This window comes from Cygnus atratus, chromosome 1 (assembly GCF_013377495.2).
Source record: "Cygnus atratus isolate AKBS03 ecotype Queensland, Australia chromosome 1, CAtr_DNAZoo_HiC_assembly, whole genome shotgun sequence".
Lineage (NCBI taxonomy): Eukaryota > Metazoa > Chordata > Aves > Anseriformes > Anatidae > Cygnus > Cygnus atratus.
This window is the reverse complement of record NC_066362.1, coordinates 93,102,983-93,122,745: the sequence shown is the minus strand read 5'-3', so window position 1 is coordinate 93,122,745 and position 19,763 is coordinate 93,102,983. Positions and strand designations below refer to the sequence as shown.

General features: G+C 35.6%; 1 protein-coding gene across 1 annotated transcript in view; it reads right to left on the bottom strand.

Moving 5' to 3' along the window:
• The window catches only part of ABI3BP (ABI family member 3 binding protein), a 134,392-nt gene that overhangs the window by 43,694 nt on the left and 70,935 nt on the right, over nucleotides 1–19,763 (bottom strand). The window contains exons 27-40 of the mRNA XM_050710963.1: nucleotides 18,907–18,981; nucleotides 18,280–18,354; nucleotides 16,994–17,059; nucleotides 15,735–15,815; nucleotides 11,712–11,780; nucleotides 9,291–9,338; nucleotides 8,727–8,801; nucleotides 7,813–7,860; nucleotides 7,140–7,214; nucleotides 5,551–5,598; nucleotides 4,617–4,691; nucleotides 3,733–3,807; nucleotides 2,499–2,573; nucleotides 1,776–1,850 (exon numbers count right to left, since the gene is read on the bottom strand). Coding sequence (XP_050566920.1) covers nucleotides 1,776–1,850; nucleotides 2,499–2,573; nucleotides 3,733–3,807; nucleotides 4,617–4,691; nucleotides 5,551–5,598; nucleotides 7,140–7,214; nucleotides 7,813–7,860; nucleotides 8,727–8,801; nucleotides 9,291–9,338; nucleotides 11,712–11,780; nucleotides 15,735–15,815; nucleotides 16,994–17,059; nucleotides 18,280–18,354; nucleotides 18,907–18,981 — 960 coding nt within the window. The remainder of the gene's footprint in view (nucleotides 1–1,775; nucleotides 1,851–2,498; nucleotides 2,574–3,732; nucleotides 3,808–4,616; nucleotides 4,692–5,550; nucleotides 5,599–7,139; nucleotides 7,215–7,812; nucleotides 7,861–8,726; nucleotides 8,802–9,290; nucleotides 9,339–11,711; nucleotides 11,781–15,734; nucleotides 15,816–16,993; nucleotides 17,060–18,279; nucleotides 18,355–18,906; nucleotides 18,982–19,763) is intronic.

The following is a 19,763-nucleotide window of genomic DNA, read 5'->3' as shown; positions in this document are numbered from 1 at the left end:
ACAAAGCAAACAAAAACACTGTTTCCATAGTACACAAGGAATATCACAGTACACAAGGAAGTGTGATCTAATCTGTAATAAGACAAGCTGAAAATCAATCAGTTGGAATTCCTGTAAAGAAAGGAAAAGAAATTAAATGGCCACTGACACAGACTGACTTCCCAATAGTTATATACAGATTTGTAGCTTTGGATGAAGCAGTGAAGAATACAGTCACAAACAGCATACAGTAAAGTAATGGGACAAAAACAGACAGTAGTAGCCTTTCTGTGCTGTACATGAGAATCTGAAGAGAGTACCTGTTTTTCAGTGGGCCCTTCATATCAGACTTGATATGTAAATTAAATTCCTTGTTTTTACATGGGAACTATTTATCCCTGTCATTTCCATACTATTCAGTACCTCATTGCTCTCTACAACTTCCTGAAGAGGGGAAGTGGAGAGGGAGGTACGTTTTTTTCCCTGGCATTCAGTGACAGAACATGTAAGAATGGCTCAAAGTTGCATCAGGGGAGGTTCAGACAAGATGTTAAGAAAAGCTTCTTTACTAAGAGGGTAGTCAGATGCTGTAACAACTTCCTAGAGAAGTGATTGATGCCTCATGCCTGTCCACGTTTAAGAGGCATTTGCATAATACCCTTAATAAGTTTTAACTTTTGGTTAGCCCTGAAGCTATCAGGCAGTTGGAATCAATCAACCAACCAATAGGTCTCTTCCAACAAGAACTATTTTATTCTATTCTAGTAATTCTTGTCATGACTTTCATACTGGAAAAGGTATTTTAGCACTTTCAGCAAACACTTGCAAGTCTGTGATCCATGCCAATGTGAAAGGTCCTCAAAAATCTACCTTAGCCTGTACATTCTTCACCCCCTTGTTCTAAAGAACCATTTTTCTGCATGTAAAGATTCTGTCAGGTAGCCCCAGATATGTATTACAAGGCACATAAACTTCATAAAGCTATGTAAAGATACCAAATACCTAAGTATCAATGCATACAGAGAATAGATGTTAAAATATGAACACAATGAAAAGCATTTTTAATTTCCTATTTGCCACAAGGAAAAAGCATACATAAAAGATTATTAAATGGCTGTTATTACTTCATTAATGATACCACTTCATTCTCAGAAAATCTTGGGCGTCTCTCCTGAAACCAGCGACAGAGAACAATTATTAGCAAAGATTGTTAATCCTACTGCCCTATTCTGCATGGATTCATTCATCCTTATTTGGTCCCCACCTGGCAAGTTAAGAAGGAAGATTTCTGAGACTAATGTTTCACATAGTTAAAAAAGTTTCCCCAGTAGGTATTACTAAAAGTTAACAGAGAAAATGGTTTTAAGAACTGGTGTTTGACTTGTGAGGTCACATAACTGGTATGCTTTCGTGTATGTTATGCTGTAGTTCATACATTCTTCCATAAAATTATACAATGAGTAGTAAAGCAGAACAACATTTTATGATAACAGTATCCATACCTCAGACGCAGAAATGACAGAAATCACTATCCGTTCTTTAAATAAAGCTCACTTACTGGAAAATATATAACATCTGAAGGAATTATGTCCTCCTGATTGGAATGGCTAGCAGATGAGGAAAAGAACCTTCAAAAGTAAATGAGCTTGCGCATTACTACCCTTATCAAGATCAAAGGGCAAGCGGGTATCTAGAAGCAGAGCAAAACTGCATTATTAGTTTTTAATATGATGTAATGAGCACCTTCTCTAACAAGAATGAAAAAGAGAGTAATTATTTACGAAACACATGATTACCCGGTGTTGCCTTTGTTCTTTCAGGAATATGAGGAATCATAGCAGTAACTGGTTCATGGAAGGATGGAAAGATTCCTGTTGGAAAAAGTTTGGATAAATGCTCAGAATAATGAAGAGATCCTCCTCCCTTCCTCTCCCCACCCCCTTAAAAAAAACCCTCAGAGATTTCTGTTTATGAAGAGTTCCTTTTTTTTTTTTTTTTTCATTAAATGCTTTTAAAAAACCATCATAACAACTCTTCAGTGAAATCGGTGATTATCTTACACAGGTCAGCCAGATTTATGATAGGGAGTCTCCTAAATGGAATACAACAGAAGGGAGTACTCAGTCTCATTTGGGTGAAAATGTGTATGTAAGGGAAAAAGCACTGCAACAACCCTAAGAGAGCTCTCTGATAAGTTTCAAAAACATGCTACAAAACAACCAAAGTGTGTTGCTTGGGTACAAGTTGTTAATAACTTCATATCATTCATCTAAATATATGGGTCCCTACTATTCTTCCAGTAAAACCCACACAATACTAAAAAAATTTTGAATTACTGTAGTTTCCATCAGTGGTATGACTTACTGCAGAGGTTTCTTAAGCTATAGTAGTACAGAGGTATAGCAAATGTACTGTTGACAATTCTACATCCCCCCTGCCTCCCCTCTCCCCCACACACCTCCACCACAAATGGATGCCCAATTATCAACCACAGCATTACAAAAGGCAAGGTAATTTACCAGGCTTGCCGTGTGGAACATCTGGAATGGGAGCTGGTTTAGGTTTAAAAGGTATATGTTGTGGTCCTTTAGGAGCTGAAAGAAAAGACTTGTTTTAAGGGTATATACTCTTCAGAAATTAGTCAGGTATTGCACAAGCACTGCACGCCTTGTGCCTTCAAGAAAAAACAAACTGCAATCTCTGCATGAGTGACTGAAAAACTGAGAGACAGACATATGCAAGTGTTTAAAAGGAAAAGACAACCATAAATTAAAATATGAGTGGAAAAATGATCAAGTAAGCAAAATCTCATCTGGAGTCAAGGAGCAAAATCTGAAAGAACACAGACAGCCACAGCTGAGATGTTCCCATCTGTATTTCAAAGCTGACAGCTGCAGTAGCCATGGCATGTTTGTCTCCTACAAGAGTCAAAACAATCATGATTCATGTAAGAGTGAAAGAGAAATTTTCTGTGAAGACAACAACGCAGCTAGGACTCTTTCAATACCTGGAACAGAGTAGAATTAAGTTCACTATGTAAGCAAGAAAACAAATCAAACCCACGAACAGATCATGTGGAAAAAAGAATAATAATCCATAATATTTGGTCCACGGAGCAGCAGGGAAAAAATAATAATAATCAGCTCAAGGTAATATCTTTACCTAACATTGTCTTTGTTTGCTCAACTGTAAATGTAATAGGTGCCAATACTTCATAAAACAAGAACGTACAAAGAATTAGTGGTAAGTATCATCAAAATGTAAAATACTCCCTTTTACTGATTTCTTTTTAAATTGCAATAAATATTAGTGAATATGCACTAACTAAAGGAAGTTTCAGCTGATGCCTTCAGAACCACTACAAGTTAAGGAGGTTTGGCAATTCACTAGTATGCAACTCTCTACTATGTATATTTTTAAGGGTCTAATTCCATTACCAGGGCACACTTGAACAGAAGAGATGCAATTTCTTCCAAGAACATTGTTACAATGTTTATATGATGTTTGCTCTGCTATGCAAATTAGTCATCAGTGACAACTGTCATGTGACAGAAAAGCATATGCAACCCACCAAAAGCAGCCATGAAATATATAAACCATCTCTATCTTCCTTTATACATGTATTTCATGTTCATTACAAAATCTATTTGTTTGTAATATGAAGAGATGTTAATCAACACTTTTTTCATTGAGAAAAGACAACCCAAAAGAAAACCCAAATATTCAAGCACAACAAAACAGCAATGTATTTACCAGGTTTTGTGTGTGGTACATCTGGACTTGGTGATGTTCTGGGCTTGAAAGTGACTCGTCGACTTTCTTTTGGACCTGTGAAGATGAGCTAAGTTTTGAATGCAGTAATGAGGGTGATGACTAATCATAAGTCTTTTGATTTTCCTGCAGGACATTCATTTTCTGCAAATAAAGTTTTTTTTAGGAAATATTTTTTCCATTTGAAGGTAACCATAAAGAGACCTCATGCCAATGGAATAAAAGTTAGTGCTGAGATTACAAAGTGACTGTTACAGTGCAGTGTTGGATTAACTCTCCACTTCTCCCAGTTCTCTCCAATAAATCTTTCTACAGAATAGACTGCTATAGTTCTAACAGTACCCCTAGCTGCACTTCTCAACTGTTTCACACTCCAAAAATCTGCTGCTCGCTTAAATTAATAGAGCATTAAAAACAAAACAAAACAAAACAAAACCATTTCCAGCAAAGCAGTCAGAGCAGAAGAAACATGGAAATTTACAACTAATTTTCAAATGGACAGAGCAATTCCCAAAATGAAGTTTTGGGAACAGGAAAGTATCATAATTTTGCACTTGTAAATGAGTAACTAGAAAATACAAGTACCTCTTTCACATTCTGTGGAAATTGAGACACAAATTTTCCAACTTGTGAGGGTTCAAAATTAGAGTGTTTAAACCCCACACCCCAACCATTATACAAGTTATTGACACACACAAATATCTGTCTTGTTTCATGACAGCTATGTAGCAAAATTTCATTATGACAGTAAAACAAAGCCTATTCAATGAAATATTTGTGTACTTTCAAAGAACTTATGAATTTTAGCGATTTTCAAACTGAAGAAAAAAATCATACACTAAAGTGCAAAGTATTGAGAAGCTTACTTCCTCTGGTTGGAGGAACACGGGGACTGGGTGATGTTTTAGGTTTTGAAGGCCCATGACGTGTCTCTCTAGGAGCTGAAAGAAAGAAACCGGGTTACACTGTGTTAAGATTTTCAGAGGTGTCAGTGTCCTCTACCACCTACAGTAACCAAAAACAGAGCAAAGATTTGAGCCAAAGATGCTTGTATGGAAGTGATGCAATGGGTGTGGGTTTTCTTGGAACAAAACCAAGCTGTAAAGAAAATACTCTTCTGTGACATATCATCAACAGAGCATATGGCAGAATTATTGTTTCTGTTTAGAAGGACTTAACCAATTAAGTAAGAAGAAAACAAGGAAAGTAGTTTCAAATACAAAGACACCACTGCTCTTTAATGGAGGTTGTACTGGAAGGATTCTCAGTACCACAAACAAGCAATAAAAGTGCCTTAATCAAGTGGATCTTCTTCAAGGATCCATGCGTCCCAAAGATCACTGAAGTGATTCTGTTCTGACAGTGGAATTGATATTTAAGAGAAACAGAAATATTTTTCAGAATTCTATGAAGGACTGAATTTAGTAAAACTGGAAGGGATGGGGAATAGAGAAAGATAACTTAGGGCATGCAGCTTTGCTCACCCAAGCCATGTGACTAACTAGAACAGAGTCATCTTTACAGTATGACTGAGAATGTGTAAGTTAGGATTTTTTTCTGAGCTGTCCTCTGTCTCTTTAAATACCAAAGGAAATTACCCCATCTTATGTACATAAAAACTTGAAAGGCATAAGGATCCGCCTCAAATGTTTTGAAGAAAATATGAAAAGAGGTGGAGAATCTTGACCGTTAAATTATTAAATGCATTATTAAATTATTAAATATTTGCAGGTCAGCATTTAATGATTTGTGTTGAAGAGGAATGACAATCTGACTATACAAATAAGAAAGTATAATTACCTGCTGTTGACTTTGGTTTCTCAGTTCTAAAGGTAATTGGTTCCAGAACTGCATTAGTGTAATAAAGAACAAAAACAACTCTTACCAAGAACAATTAAAACATTACAATCCCTACCTCCACAATGATCATATCATCCCCCTCCTACAGCCAGTGAGAGATGGCCACTCCTTGAAACTCAATACATGACAGAGTATTATTCAACTCAGAATTGCTGCCACTTCAAGGCAATAGCTCTACTACAGAACAATGCCCCAAATATAAAACTGAAACTTCTGTAATAAGTCACAAAGAAATTGTGGGTGGTTTTTCAACTTCAGTTTTCTACACTCTCCTGGCTTATTTTAAAATTTTGATCCAAATAATAGGTGCAGATTTACTAGAGAAGAAAGGAATCTTAGTTTTCATCATTCTGCCCATTTCCGCAGTAGCATCATCTAATGCTGCAAATACCTTGGATACTTGTACTGGGCCTGGCTGGGAGGGAGCTTATTTTCTTCACAGCAGTCCCTGTGGTGCTCAGTTTTAGATTTGTGACCAAACCAGTGTTAATATCACACTAATGTTTTAGCTGTTGTTGAACAGAACTTGCACAGCATCAAAGACTTTTCTGTTTTTTGCTCTGTCCCCCAGAGAGTAGACTGGGGGGTGGGCAAGAAGGGGGACACAGCTGTGACAGCTGATCCAAATTGACCAAAGGGATATCCCATGTCATGTAACATCATGCTCAGCAATAAAACTGGGGGGGTAGTCTTTTCAAAGGAACCATTGCTCATGGACTAGCTTGGCGTTGTTCTGCTAGTGGGAGGTTTGTGAGTGATTCTTTGCATCACTTGTTGTCTTCTCTTTTCCCTTAGCTTGTTAAACTTTATCTTGAAACACATTTTTTTTTTCTCATTTCTGCTCTTCTGACTCTCTCTTCAAACCGATGGGGGTGGGGGTGGTAAGCAAGCAGCTGGTGGGCACTTAGCTGCTGGACAGGGTCAACCCAGTATTTCATGCAATTGCTACTATAAGTTTTATAACTTTCTTCCTCCACCCTTAATTAGCCCAGGGTTTTATATTGCTATATACCGAACTGTGTAAACAACATTATAGAAAGTATTACGCATTCTTCTATGTGTGAAAAACTTAAGGGTTGTGAAGAAATGACTGAAAAGAATGAATGAATGAATGACTGTGCCTATGAAAGAAAAAACATGTACACAGTTTGAGGAATACAGAAAAAAACAACAAAAAACGCCTCCTCTTTGCAATGACACCCCTCTTTTTCATTCTCACTTTCCCAAAAACAATCCAAACTCAGAGAAGAGCTATTTTCATGGAAGACTGCAGAGAAAATGTCTGTTGTTGTCGTGATGTAAAATGTAAAAAAAAAAAAAAAAAAAAAAAAAAAAAAAGAACTGAAGAACTTTAAACTTACAAGATTGCTTATAGACTGCACTTAACATGACATGTGATACTGGATTTTATCCTTCAAGGACTACACCAACATACACACCTGAGGGATAAATAGGGATTTGAAGCCTCACTGATCACAGTAGAATTTGTAAAACACACGTATCAAGATGATACAAAACAATGTACTTACCAGGCTTGGTTTGTGGTACTTCTGAGCTTGGTGATGTTCTAGGTTTGGAGGGAATACGGTGTGTTTCTTTTGGAACTGGAATAAAAGAAATGCAACTATTAAAGTATTTCAAGAACTGAGATGGTCAGGAAGCAAAACATCCAAAAAACAACAACAATAAAACAACAACAAAACCAACACATGCCTTTGGGACCCTCTGGAAACCCAAAGTGTTTATATGAGTAGTGAAGAAGTATGAATGCCTGGTACATGAAATACTGCTGATGAAGAACCTGTGTAACAAAATCAAACGAAGCAAGGCCAGGATGGATGCCTGATTTGGAGACTAGCAGAAAAGATGAAGCACGTGACAGAAACTGAATACAACGAAACACAGTCAAAGGAAGATCGTGGTGCATCCATCCACTTTACAGAATACACTTGCGTGAGGAAAACCAAATGAGATGAATATGAATTGTTAGTGTAAAATCACACACACAAAAACACTTCATAAGGACAAAATATAACAGTAAAAAATTATGACAGTGGCATACAATGAAGATGTACTTGTGATGCTAGATGTCTACTGAGTATTTATTCTAACCATGCAAAGCAGCGTTGGTGAGAATTGTACCACTTAAGTAGCCACAATATGTATTTTAAATGCGATGGTCCTTGTAGGTAAAACTGTTACCTATTGTTGGTTTTGGTCGAGCAGTTCTAAGTGTTATAGACTCCAGGACTGTATCAAAAACAAAACATAAAAGCTGTTTTGAGAATTGAGGAAAACAACCTCACTTACAGTTAGAATTTTTTGTCTAGTAGCTATACTTTGGATTATACACTGCTTCATACAAAAGCTGTTGTATTAAATTAAATTACTGAGAAAATGAGGGGCTAAGCAGTGTAAAATGAAACACAATCCTTAACTGTGAGCTTAGTTCTCCCACGAGCTGCAATGAGATATCCAAATATGTATCATTATCTTACTAAGAAAATGGCTTTTTAAAGATACATAACTCTTCACTGTATTTCAAATGCTGTTTGTATATACGACTGGAATTGGAGACCACTTGCTTGTTTCCTGGCTGCTGTATTATTAAACAGCATTGCTGTGTATTGGGTTACATGACCACATACTTTAGCTCTATGGTATACATTTTAAAATAAAACAGGATGTTTAAATTGCATAAGGAGGTGAAATTGATGCTATAAAAAAATAATGTCATGAGCTGAAATAATTGTGATTTAAAAGGGAGACACATTGTTATTCTATCAATGCAAAGCAGTGTGGGTGGGAATTGTACAACCTAAGTAGCCATAATACATATTTTAACTGCTAGATACTTGTTTTAACTACCACTGCAATTTGAGCTTAGCAATATTCTCATCCAGCTGCCATGAGGTAGCAGAGATTTATTCTTCTATATGATGATAAATACCTAGTAAATCTCTTACTACTCCTGAAAATTGAAAATAAATCACTGAATACACAGCAGAACAGAACCCCATTGTATTGTAACTGGCTCAGATAATTAAGCAGCTGCTCAGAAATATATTTCAATCCAATATCTACTGTATTAGAAATAATGACACAAAGCAGTTTACCATCTTTAGCGTGTGGGATAGGAAGTTTGGGTGAAGTTTTAGGTTTAGAAGAAATATGTGGAATCTCCATTGAAGCTGGAAGAGAAAAGGTGGGTAATAAGTTGGTTAATTTACACAGAAATTAGCATCTGATATAAAGTTGAACACACAAACACTTAGGCCTCACACCTGCAACAGAGAAAGAATTCTCTTTATAGGAGGTAGCAAAGGAAGTCAAGTAGTACCACCCATGTGTTTTCAACAGACTAAGCAAGAGAGATGAAATTTGGTCATTTCAGAAGCCCAGATTTTATTTTATTTTTTAAATAAAAAACTGGGATGAGCACAGACAAGCATAATTATAACAAAGGTGATTCAGAGCTTCCAGGCTCATTTTCTCAAAAAGTAGACATTCCAACTGTGAAGAGAGCAATATGCCCAACTGACATGAATGCCAAGCAAGAGAACTACCTAGAAGAAAAATTAAGTTTAATGAAAGAATCCTAAAGCATAAGGCGAGTAACTTCAGTGGTGCTGTCTGCGATGAACAAAGCAAACAACAGCTTGCCAAAGAAATATCATTACCTACTGTTGACCTTGGTGGTTCAACTCTAAGTGTAATAGGTTCCCAGACTGCAACAGAAACAGTGTGACAAGGTAAGTATGGAACCTACTTCAAAATATATATGTAAATAGATAAAATGTAAAATTACTCCACTGGTAAGTGCAAAAGCAGCTGCTGGTACTACACCACAATAATGCCTACCTTGAAATTAACTTTTATTTTTTTAAATCGTGGACAATTAAGCTTTCTAATAATACAGGTTCAATAGGAAAAAATAATTGCAGAAACTTGCTGACAACAGAAGGAAAAATATAACAGAAATCAGTAAACCCTACAACAAGCAAAGGACTAGATCAGCTTATCTCACAGACAGCAAGAGTCTTGATATACAAGAATATCCAGGTATCCCTCAAACTGAAGTCTGCTGCTATTTGAAAGTGGTATACTGACCATGACAAAACAGTTGAGTTTTTTCTTCTTAAGGTGAGCAGTCAAACAGAGGATGAAAAGGCTGTTATTGTTACAAATATATAATCATATCAAAAGTACTTATTTTGAAAAAGCCTCTTAGCTTTTTCTCATACCCTAATCCTATAATTTGGATTAAAAAGAAAACAAACAAACAAAAAATGGCACAAGAATATACCATACCATTTTCCTCTTCACGAACTATGCCAAATTGAAAAAAAATAAAAAGATCACAATCCTAAAAAACAAACTGGCAGTCTATAAAAAATTCCTGACACTAAAGGAAATTAAAAATAATGGATAAATTCTCCCCTCTCATTAGGCAGTAAGAACTATAGTAACATACAGACATATATGCTTAAAGTTAGAACCTTATCCATCAGCTACACTCACTTATATCCCAAGCTCTCTTGTAATTCCACCTACTTTGAAAATGGAACTTACAATAAATAAAACTATAAAAAAGTTTGCAATTGATGCTTTTGAATAGCAGAGTATTTCTTATCCTTCTATTAGCATACACAGTATCATTGTTACTAATGCTGCTGCAAACAACAACAAAAAAACAGCATTAACTTCTTTCTGTTCACAATAGCCAGACACTGTATAGAAAGGTTAAACCAGTCACTAATCTTTCTAATGTACTCACTGTATATTCTAGCCTTGCAATGACTTCTCTGTTATTCAGGCTTGTCAACTACCTTTGGAATTCAAGTTCAAAAATCTCTCTCTATAAGAACACTCATTTCTATTTGCAGGTTGCCTTCAAAACAGTGAGTTCGTAAAAAAGAATAAAAAATCTTCAGAAATTCAGAAGAAAATTAAATTCTTCTTTAGCTCTACAAAATGTTTTCTGAAGTAATATATATTGGTATAAATATTATCAGAAAGTAATGAGTGTCTTCCTTCTCCCCTCATTCAGGAAAAAAAAAAGTTTTAATTCTTTCACTTTTTGACTTTTCTGCAGTAACAGCACACCTCAATGTATACAGTTTCAAAAGAAATGTCACTACCAGGTTTAGTCTGAGATGCTTTGATCTAACAACAGATTTATGCTTCACATGTACAGAACATGAGTTTGGATACTGGAAAAAAAAAAAACTTGGTTTGTCAAAAAAAATCAGCATTTTAACTGAAAGTAAATGATGCCCCATAAAAGATACTCATCTACATTTGCCAAAGAAGAAATGAAGTCTAGGAAATAACCTTCAGTTAGTATCAATGAATAAGCACAGAGAAAACCGATGCTATGGGTTTAATACATGAAATGTTATTGGATACGGGCAAAACAAGCAGATAGAGCCTTTGATGAAAAGGATAATCAAAGAGTTAGATGCTCTTCTGGAGCAAAATTAGCTTCTAAAAGTTTAGCCTAAAGCAAAATAAGCAAGTGCTAAGAAATGATGCTAAGAAAATACTGTTATCCAATGCCAACCTTGGCCAATCAATGTCATTAGAAGAGTTTTGAGCGTACTTTGAGCACAAGTTTCAATTGATTAATATCGATTAAACAAAAAGATTCAATATTTTCCATAAATTTAAAAAATAATCGCACAATGTTGTATGCCATACAGAACTCACCTTTCTGCAGAAATTGCTCAACAGTTTGTAGATTTTAATCTGATTTTTAAATTAAGTGATTTTTAACCTGATTTTTAAATTAGTTTTGTATTTCATGAAATCTAAATTCATTAGTTTTATATTTAATGAAATCTATTACTGCAATAATTCTTACTCTTTCTTCTTATGTAATTAAGGTTTTTAATCAGATATCTTTGAAGTAATATCCTGTCTTTTAAAATACAATATCTTCATGTTATAAATGTGAAGAAATAATAAAGCACCAAGACTATATTTTCATTTCTGCTGTTTGGACCTCATATGAATAAGTAGCCTACAGAAAAGAGAGTTTCCAATCGCACATATTACACCATAGAAAAGAAGAATGACTAAAAATTGCTAGTAATCATTACCCTCTGCAGTCTTTGGATGTTCATATGTGTAGGGTTTCCTAGTAGTGACTGACACCGGAATGGTTGCTGCTGGAATAAAGAACATTTTCTTGAGATAAATACAGGTGCATCTATACCTATTTTTCATCTTCTGGTACAGCTCAGCTGCTTTTGCTTCCCAGTTAAAATCTACCTCCTCCCCTCTATGCAAATGGAAACATTGAATAAGTAATAACGTTGATCAAGAAAGTTCAGGAAATAACTGTTCTGTGCAGCTTCTGCTGCTCTTTGAAAAGAAAAGATGCATTTATGCTATAGGAACACAGGTGGAAGAGAAACTCTGAGTCTTCATCCTCCTGTTTTCCTGAGAAGTTTTTCTTTTCCCTGCAAGGCTGTAGACACCTTTAGAGAAACAGTTCCATAGAAATCTTTTTTTCTTTTGGTAAATATTTCTATTAATTTTACTGAGTTTCGTCAAAAGTGATGCAAAAGTTAGATCTGAAAGATTCCAGGTATAAATAATTGCAAAGTCACATATAATAAGGCTGAAGATCTCAGTAGGTTATGACAGTTTATGATGAGGGGATTATATTTAAGGAGGTTGTGTTTAAGACTGAGTAAAAGAACTGACATATTTCATTTAGAACTTTAATTTTTCCCTCATTTATTTACTGGCTTTAACTTTAACTTTTTATAGTTAATGATTGATGTATTTAATACTATTGCAACTACCCTAAGAAAGCAAAATATTCTAAGATGCCTTATCTGTGGGACAAATACAGATTGCCTGGAGATGTTTTGAAGTATCCCTCCTTGGAGAACTTCATGTCCACCTGAACATGGTTGTGGGCAACCTGCTCTAACTGGCCCTGCACGAGGAGGGTTGTACCAGGTGGCATCCAGAGGTCCCATCCAGCCTAAGCCATTCTGTGATTCTGTGAAAGAGCATTATAATTAACCAGCATTGTCACAGGCTATTCTAGACATAGAAGGACTTTAGGTTTGGAGGAAGAAGCTTTACTGTGAACAGGAAAGTTAAAAAATAAAAATAAAAAAAAAATCTGACAGAGCAGTTATGAAGTTTTCTTATGTTCTCTGGGAATCTGATCTCTAAACTAACAGTACTCGAGTGGGTAAATCTCTCATCAAAATAATCTCCTTTAAAAGCCATGTCATTCAAACTGAGAATGCATGAAGTAGTTCATGTCAGGTGATGGCGTGTTTCTGTCAGCTTACATGAGGAGGTGAGAAAAGTTGAAAGAAAAAAAAATATTAACTCAGCCAGGGCAATCAGTTCTTGCTCTCAGCCCCAGAATTCTGGCATTTAGATGTGGTCAGAAGATGAAGAATGAGAATACACAGAAGCAGCTACTGAAAAGTAAGTCACTAGTAGGAACTCTTCGCCATGTTCTTCTCTGAACTGCCACAGTGGAAGTACTTCTCTGTCATGACAGAGATCAACAGGGTATCCCTACCTAGTTAACAATGGGAGACTTTTTCTACACCTGGCAGCACTCGGTACTGCATAATGTATCTGTGCTACAGCACTATTCTTTGCTCTAAATCCAAGGGAAATCCAATATGAAGCATACTAACCTATAAGTTAGCTGCATGCAGGTTTTTCCAGAACTAACCAAGTGCTAGACATTCATTACACCATATTTTTCTGATGAATACTAAATCACATACCGGCTTTTCTTTCTCATTTGTTTGCTTTTTCTAATGTAAAGTCAACAATGCCATCCTTCTCCCAATCCTAAAGAGATTCTGAAAGTTTCTGGTAATGATTTCTTTTCAGCCCAGTTTTTAAAAGTTCATTAACAGATATACAATGCACATTTGATGTAGACTTTTCTATGTAAAATGAAAAGGTAGAGTTGGGAGATGATGTTTCTCAGAATGACAATGAGAGCAGATTGAGATTGTAAGAAATTAAATGCCTTTCATTTCCTCTGACCTTTCTGAAAGCAGAGCATCTACATAAAACTCTCAGACAGTACAACGGGACTTTGGCATATTACTCTCAATATTACTAAATGATCTACTGGGTTATTGGATTGTAAGCACTGATCAACCACATAACTTGAGACTTTGAAGGACTGAAAATAATAGTACAGACATGAACAAAGTTTTCAGACATATTTTTCATAGGCAGAGAAGGCATGGTTCTCTGGTGTGACTATACTTCAGAAGATGCATGTTTTCAAGTTTTTCCAGGACCCTCATAGTCCTGGTAGGGGATGGAAGATTCTAAAAGGAACAACTACATGTATGCATCAGTGTATCTAACAATACTGTATCCTAACTTCACTACTGTATTGAGACTAAGGAAATTTGCAAACCAATAGCAGGCAGTTGATGAAATATGAATTTGGCATGTATTTTTCATTATTTTGATTAATGGTTAAGTAAAGGTGACAACCACTCTCACGACACAAATTTCTAATCTATGCTGAACACCCAAAGTGACACTGGAATACATCTGAGATCATTATAAGCTTATTACTATCATAGAATCATTTAGGTCAGAAAAGACCTTCAAGATCACCAAGTCCAACTGTCAACCTGACCTATCAAGTCACACCATTGAACCAGGCCCCTTAGTGCAAGTTCTACACATTTCTTAAACACTGCCAGGGTACTTGGGTACACCACCACCTCTCTGGGAAGCCTGTTCCAATGCTTTACCACGCCCTCCATGAAGATCTTCATGATGTCAAATTTAAACCTCCCCTGGCACAACTTTACACTATTTCCTCATGTCCTATCATTAGTCACCTAAGAAAAGAGACCAACACCCTCCTTGCTGCCATCTCCTTTCAGGTAGTTGTAGAGAACGATGAAGTCTCTCCTCAGCTTCCTTTTCTCTAGACTAAACAATCCCAGCGATTAAAAAGTGTTCCTTAGAATTCCATCTGAATTGAGCAAGGAAACCACTAACAGAGAAAGGACAGACAAGAGGCATGTGCACAAATGAAAAATCATGCTGCTTTCTCTGTAGTTATGTAGAAGCTGAAAGTAGACTTTCATTGATATGGAAACATCAATACGTAGGGTTGATCCTGATGACCCAAAAGTATTATACAAATACAAGTATACAAAGGTTTCCAAATGGAGTTGTTTTCTCTGTCATTTCAAGAAAATGTCTATATTCAGAGAGACATAGGCATTGACAGCAGAGACTAAAGTAATTATTCAAGTATTACAATACTGAAATTCTACACTAAAAAAGTTGTAGTTGTAACCACAATGAAAAACTAATTATGCATACTAATTTGAGATAGTTATAAAACACAAATACCATTTAATTAACAAGCTTTACAAGGAATTATTTTGTCTGAAGAGAGTAATTCCTTTAATGAGAAAAATAACAGATTAATTCACAGGGAATCTGGAAAGAATTAAATAATACTGACAAATCTCTTCCATGATTAAGTAACATATTCTCACGACATACAATTACACATTTTAAAGCTTTTTTAACTTCATTACAACCCATGCAAAACTATTGACTTGTTTTTTCAGCTTCAGGCAAGGCCAGGTATCTTTTTTTCTTTGGCATACATCACAGACCAAATTCAGCTCTGGTATGAAGGTATGATTTCACTTGTCATCATAAAATATGCCTTTGCTAAACTCCAAAGCTCATTCTTATTTCAACAGTTTCGGATAAGTCTGTATATTAATGATCACAGAATCAATACAAATCCTATAGTTCTAGGTAAGATGCTGTAGCTATCACCAACGCAAGAGAATGTGCGTCTTTGGATCCTGTGCTGAGCCAAGGTGGGAAACAACTTGTTTCCACACCAGGCCATGTAGCTTGTTGATTTGGGTACAAATCTAAAGTTAAAAGTTTACTTTCTTTGCTTCATTTTTTTTGTTCAATACAAAAATAATATTCCTCAAAGAATGTACCTTTCCTCTCTACCTATCTTTCTGATGATAAAGTGCTGAGCTTCACACAGAATGAATTTAAACTTAAGTATATTAAACTATTTAAGTGATATGGTGCAGTAAATGCTTGGTATGGAAGTTAGTTACCAGGTTTAGTTCGTGGCTTTTTGGGTCTGGCAGATGGTCTAGGTTTAGATGTAGAAGGTTTGAGTTTTGCTTGTTTGGGAGCTGAAAAAAATATACTGGATTATAAGATTATCCTTTCCACTGTATCACATAAGAATCACACTCTTCAAGCCTGAAATAAAGCAATAAATGGCTACTGGAAGAAAAGAAAATGGCAATCAAATTTGCTAACAAGACTTCTCAAAATTCCTACCACCCAAAACTGTTTGTTCTTCATTGTAAAAGTCAGTTAGTAAATTTAACATATGTAATTATATCTTATAATCACATCAAAATGTTCCCCTCATTAAATGTTCCTCATTAACAGCAAATACGTTTTTTCAATATACCTATGTGGTAAATAATGATGCTGTTTATCCTATTGAACTGCAGGTCAATTTTAAGCCATCAAACCACAGAAAGGAAATTACTGGTAGAGAGCTGGAAATCGATAATATAAAAGGGAGTTGCTTCATTATTGTATTCATTGCATTCTGTTAATAAATAGAAGTAGTGTCACCTAAGTGGTAAAAAAATAAGAGCAACCAGTTCTAGAAATGATTTTACCCTGAACTTGCTGAAAAGTGTAATTAGCTTAAAAGATTGTTAATTGGACATCAGATAAAGCTTAAATTGAGTTTCAGGTAGTATAATAAGTAATTTTCTTCATTTTTATAAAGCAGTGCAATGAGACTGCTTTCAAAGAAGTTTCCAAAAGTTACATATCAGTAAACACAGTGGAAAAGCATACAGTACAGAGAGAACAGACTAGAGTAAGACATGAAGTGACTGAGAAATGTTTTTGAAGCCAAGCTGACATTCATGAAAGATTCATAAAAGAACAGTGAAATTAACGTATCCACATAGTGCCAGAGGAGTCTTTCATTGAGAGTTCTCGGATTAACATCTACAGTGCTGACCTTGTACTTAGACTTTCAGTAGTATTTCTGATGGGTTTCTGATGATTCTTTGGGGGTAAAATGTGTTGCTGGTCTAGCAAAACTCCCAACAAAACTCCCTACAAAAAGGATGATAATTCTGCTTCATGCAGAAAAAACTGAACTTACTTTTTCTCTTACATTGAGAAAAACATCATTTCAGAATGCTTATTTCTTAACTTTTTTTCTTCTCTAAGAGAAATGGATTACAAACAAAAGAAACTAAGAGATGAAATAAGAGAGTTCAGACTGTGGGTTGGACTGCAAAGAAGAGTGACCAACAGCTACAGAAACACGTATTACCTCTTGTAGCTTTTGGTTGTTCAACAGTCTGAGAAGTTTTAGGCTCCAAAAGTGGTGGTTTAGGGGCTAGAAAACAAAAATTCAGGTGTAATCAAACAAATCAGTAGATGTATCAGCAGTAAGCCAAAAATGTTATGATTCCAATAGTTCACATTTTTTTTTTATAAACTAAATAAGCATGCAAGAGTCCTACTCATATGCATAACATCCTTTTAGTTCTGTTTCCTACGAAACTTCACACTGTATGTTCAAGTGTTCAAGGTTTTATGTGACAGCTGCTTCTGAGGCTTCTTTCCCGTATTTATGTTTTAAGGACATTTTTAACGCATTGCTTGGCTCAATCAAAAAATAGATTTCTTTAAAGTTATGGGAGAATAAAAAGAAAGAACAGATGAGGCCTATGACTGAAGAAAAGACCACATTCTGTAACAAATACCACAAAATATACTGAAGGCAACTTTTGAATGCCAAAATCTTGCTGAAAATCCTAAGTCAGAGTTGCAGTCAATTGTAAGACATGTATGAGACATAAAAGGCAACTCCTTCTTTTTACTGACCTGCTTGTTTATAAGAAATGAGAATAGAAACATTATTTAAAGCTCTAGTAATGCACACCATAATATTTACTTGTCCAATACCCGAGTCACTAAAAGTGGCAAATTCATATCCCTTAATCCCAAATCAGAAAAAAAAAAAAAGACAGAGATCTATTTTTTGATCAAAAAGCAGAAATGGAAAAAAGATACCACACAGTAATAATGCTCCAATGGTCAAAGAATGAACTTTTCACTCGTACACGAAAGTTTCCTCTTCTGCTTTGAAGGCAGCTCTCCTATTTCCACTGAAATGAAAATCTTTTTCATTGAGTTCCTTGAGGGAGGGCTTATCAATCACACGAGTAGTACCTTACTCTGAATTATCAGTGCTGTGACTAGCAAAAATGCCTTCTTTGCCAAGCTATGTCTGTATGAAAGTGGAAGATGGGGACTGACAAAAGAAGCAATAGAATAATAGAAGTTTTTTCCCTACCGGTCTTTTAAATTAAATTACAAAACCAGAGAACTTGTTTATATTTTTATCACTGGACCCAACTGTGTAAAACTGGTGAGCTTAACTCTCATTTCCTTTGTCACGTAACATCACATGACTGATTACAAAATTATGAGTTAGTCGAGATGCTCACATGCATTGCACAGTTCCTACCCATTTTACAAAGTATTGCTAAAATATTTTTAGTGAACATACGTCTCTGCATACCAACTTAAAATAATGGTGTGCATAATTACCAGGTTTCACACGATGTACTTCTGGGGTAGCAGATGGTTTCGGTTTAGGAGGAGTAAGTGGTATTTCTTTTGGAGCTGAAAGAAAGAGCTCAATTTGCAATCAAAATTTGTTTAACAAGGGTTGCTCAGAACACACAACACATGCCACAAGTTTATAGTGAAGAAAAGACAACTCAGTGTGGAACATCAAAGCCATCTGATGAAATCAGAGTTTGAAGAGTGGAATGGAGATGATATTGAAATGCTGTGCATTGATCAGAAATAGATCTGATGTCTTCAAAAGAACTATAATTTCCAGTATGAAAGCTCTACATATCGGAGAGAAAGAGAGCACATGCGTGTGCACCAGAGAAAAAGACAGAACACAATGATCATGGAGTTTTTCATGCAAGTTACTAAGAGGCAACTTTTACTGCATTGAGGACAGTAAAACTGCTTTGAACTATGTTCCCATACAGAAATATATCAAGAATAATCGAAGTCTAATGACAATGGCAGAACGACTATAACCAGTAAAAAGAACAATGATTATGTGTGTAAAATGATATGCTGGATGAAATGCATTCATATGGGATGAAGTGCTCAAAACAAACAGAGTTTTTCACTGCGTGAAAACAACAACATTACCTAATGTTACCCTTGGCCATTGGAAAGGATGATAAGTTTTAGGAGTGAAAGATTCCAGAATGGATTCAATTGTTGCTGTTGGAAGAAATGGTGACAGTCATAAGACAGTAAAGAGCTAATGGAAGAAACTCTTGCTTCGCAAGCAAAAACAAATTTGTTTTTACAAGAACAACATAAATATTTCACTAATTCTCGGACACTTTTCAGTTTATCTATCTAGTATACATTAGAGAGAAATTCAGTCTTTTGAACTGCACAGAGCTTCAGTGTCTTTAAATCATTGCATTTGTGATGTGCAGAAGTTTTGGACGTTCATTTCTTCCCGCCTTTATTGCAACTGGTCTGGATCTCAATCACTGCCAAGTAAGACTTTGAAGTTTAGCATTTACACATTTTGAGTTCTGGTCCATTACTTAAGGAAAATGGTGTGTAAAATGCATGAATGTAATGAAGAGGATGCGTTGACCGATCAATCAGCCAAGACACTTAAACTATAAAATTTGGACTAGAAAGCTGACAATCCAACTACTGTTTCAGTCCAGAAGTATCAAGTGTCTGTGACTTTTGTCTGTGACCATTTTCATGCAATTAAAAGAAACACTCTCCTTAATATTCTTAACAAGACTACAGCAGTAGAATGCAGCTTACAGCATATATCACACTATTTAGATCAGTAGCACTGGACAATAAATACTGTTTTCTCGATTATCTATGTGGCATATTTTTCAAAATACTGAAGGCGAATCAGGTAACTATGAATTGCCATATACATCATAAGTGTGAGAAAGCAACAGTGTCAACCACTAACAGCAACCTAAACTCAAAATCCAGATGTTACGGTCTAATCCAAATGTGCA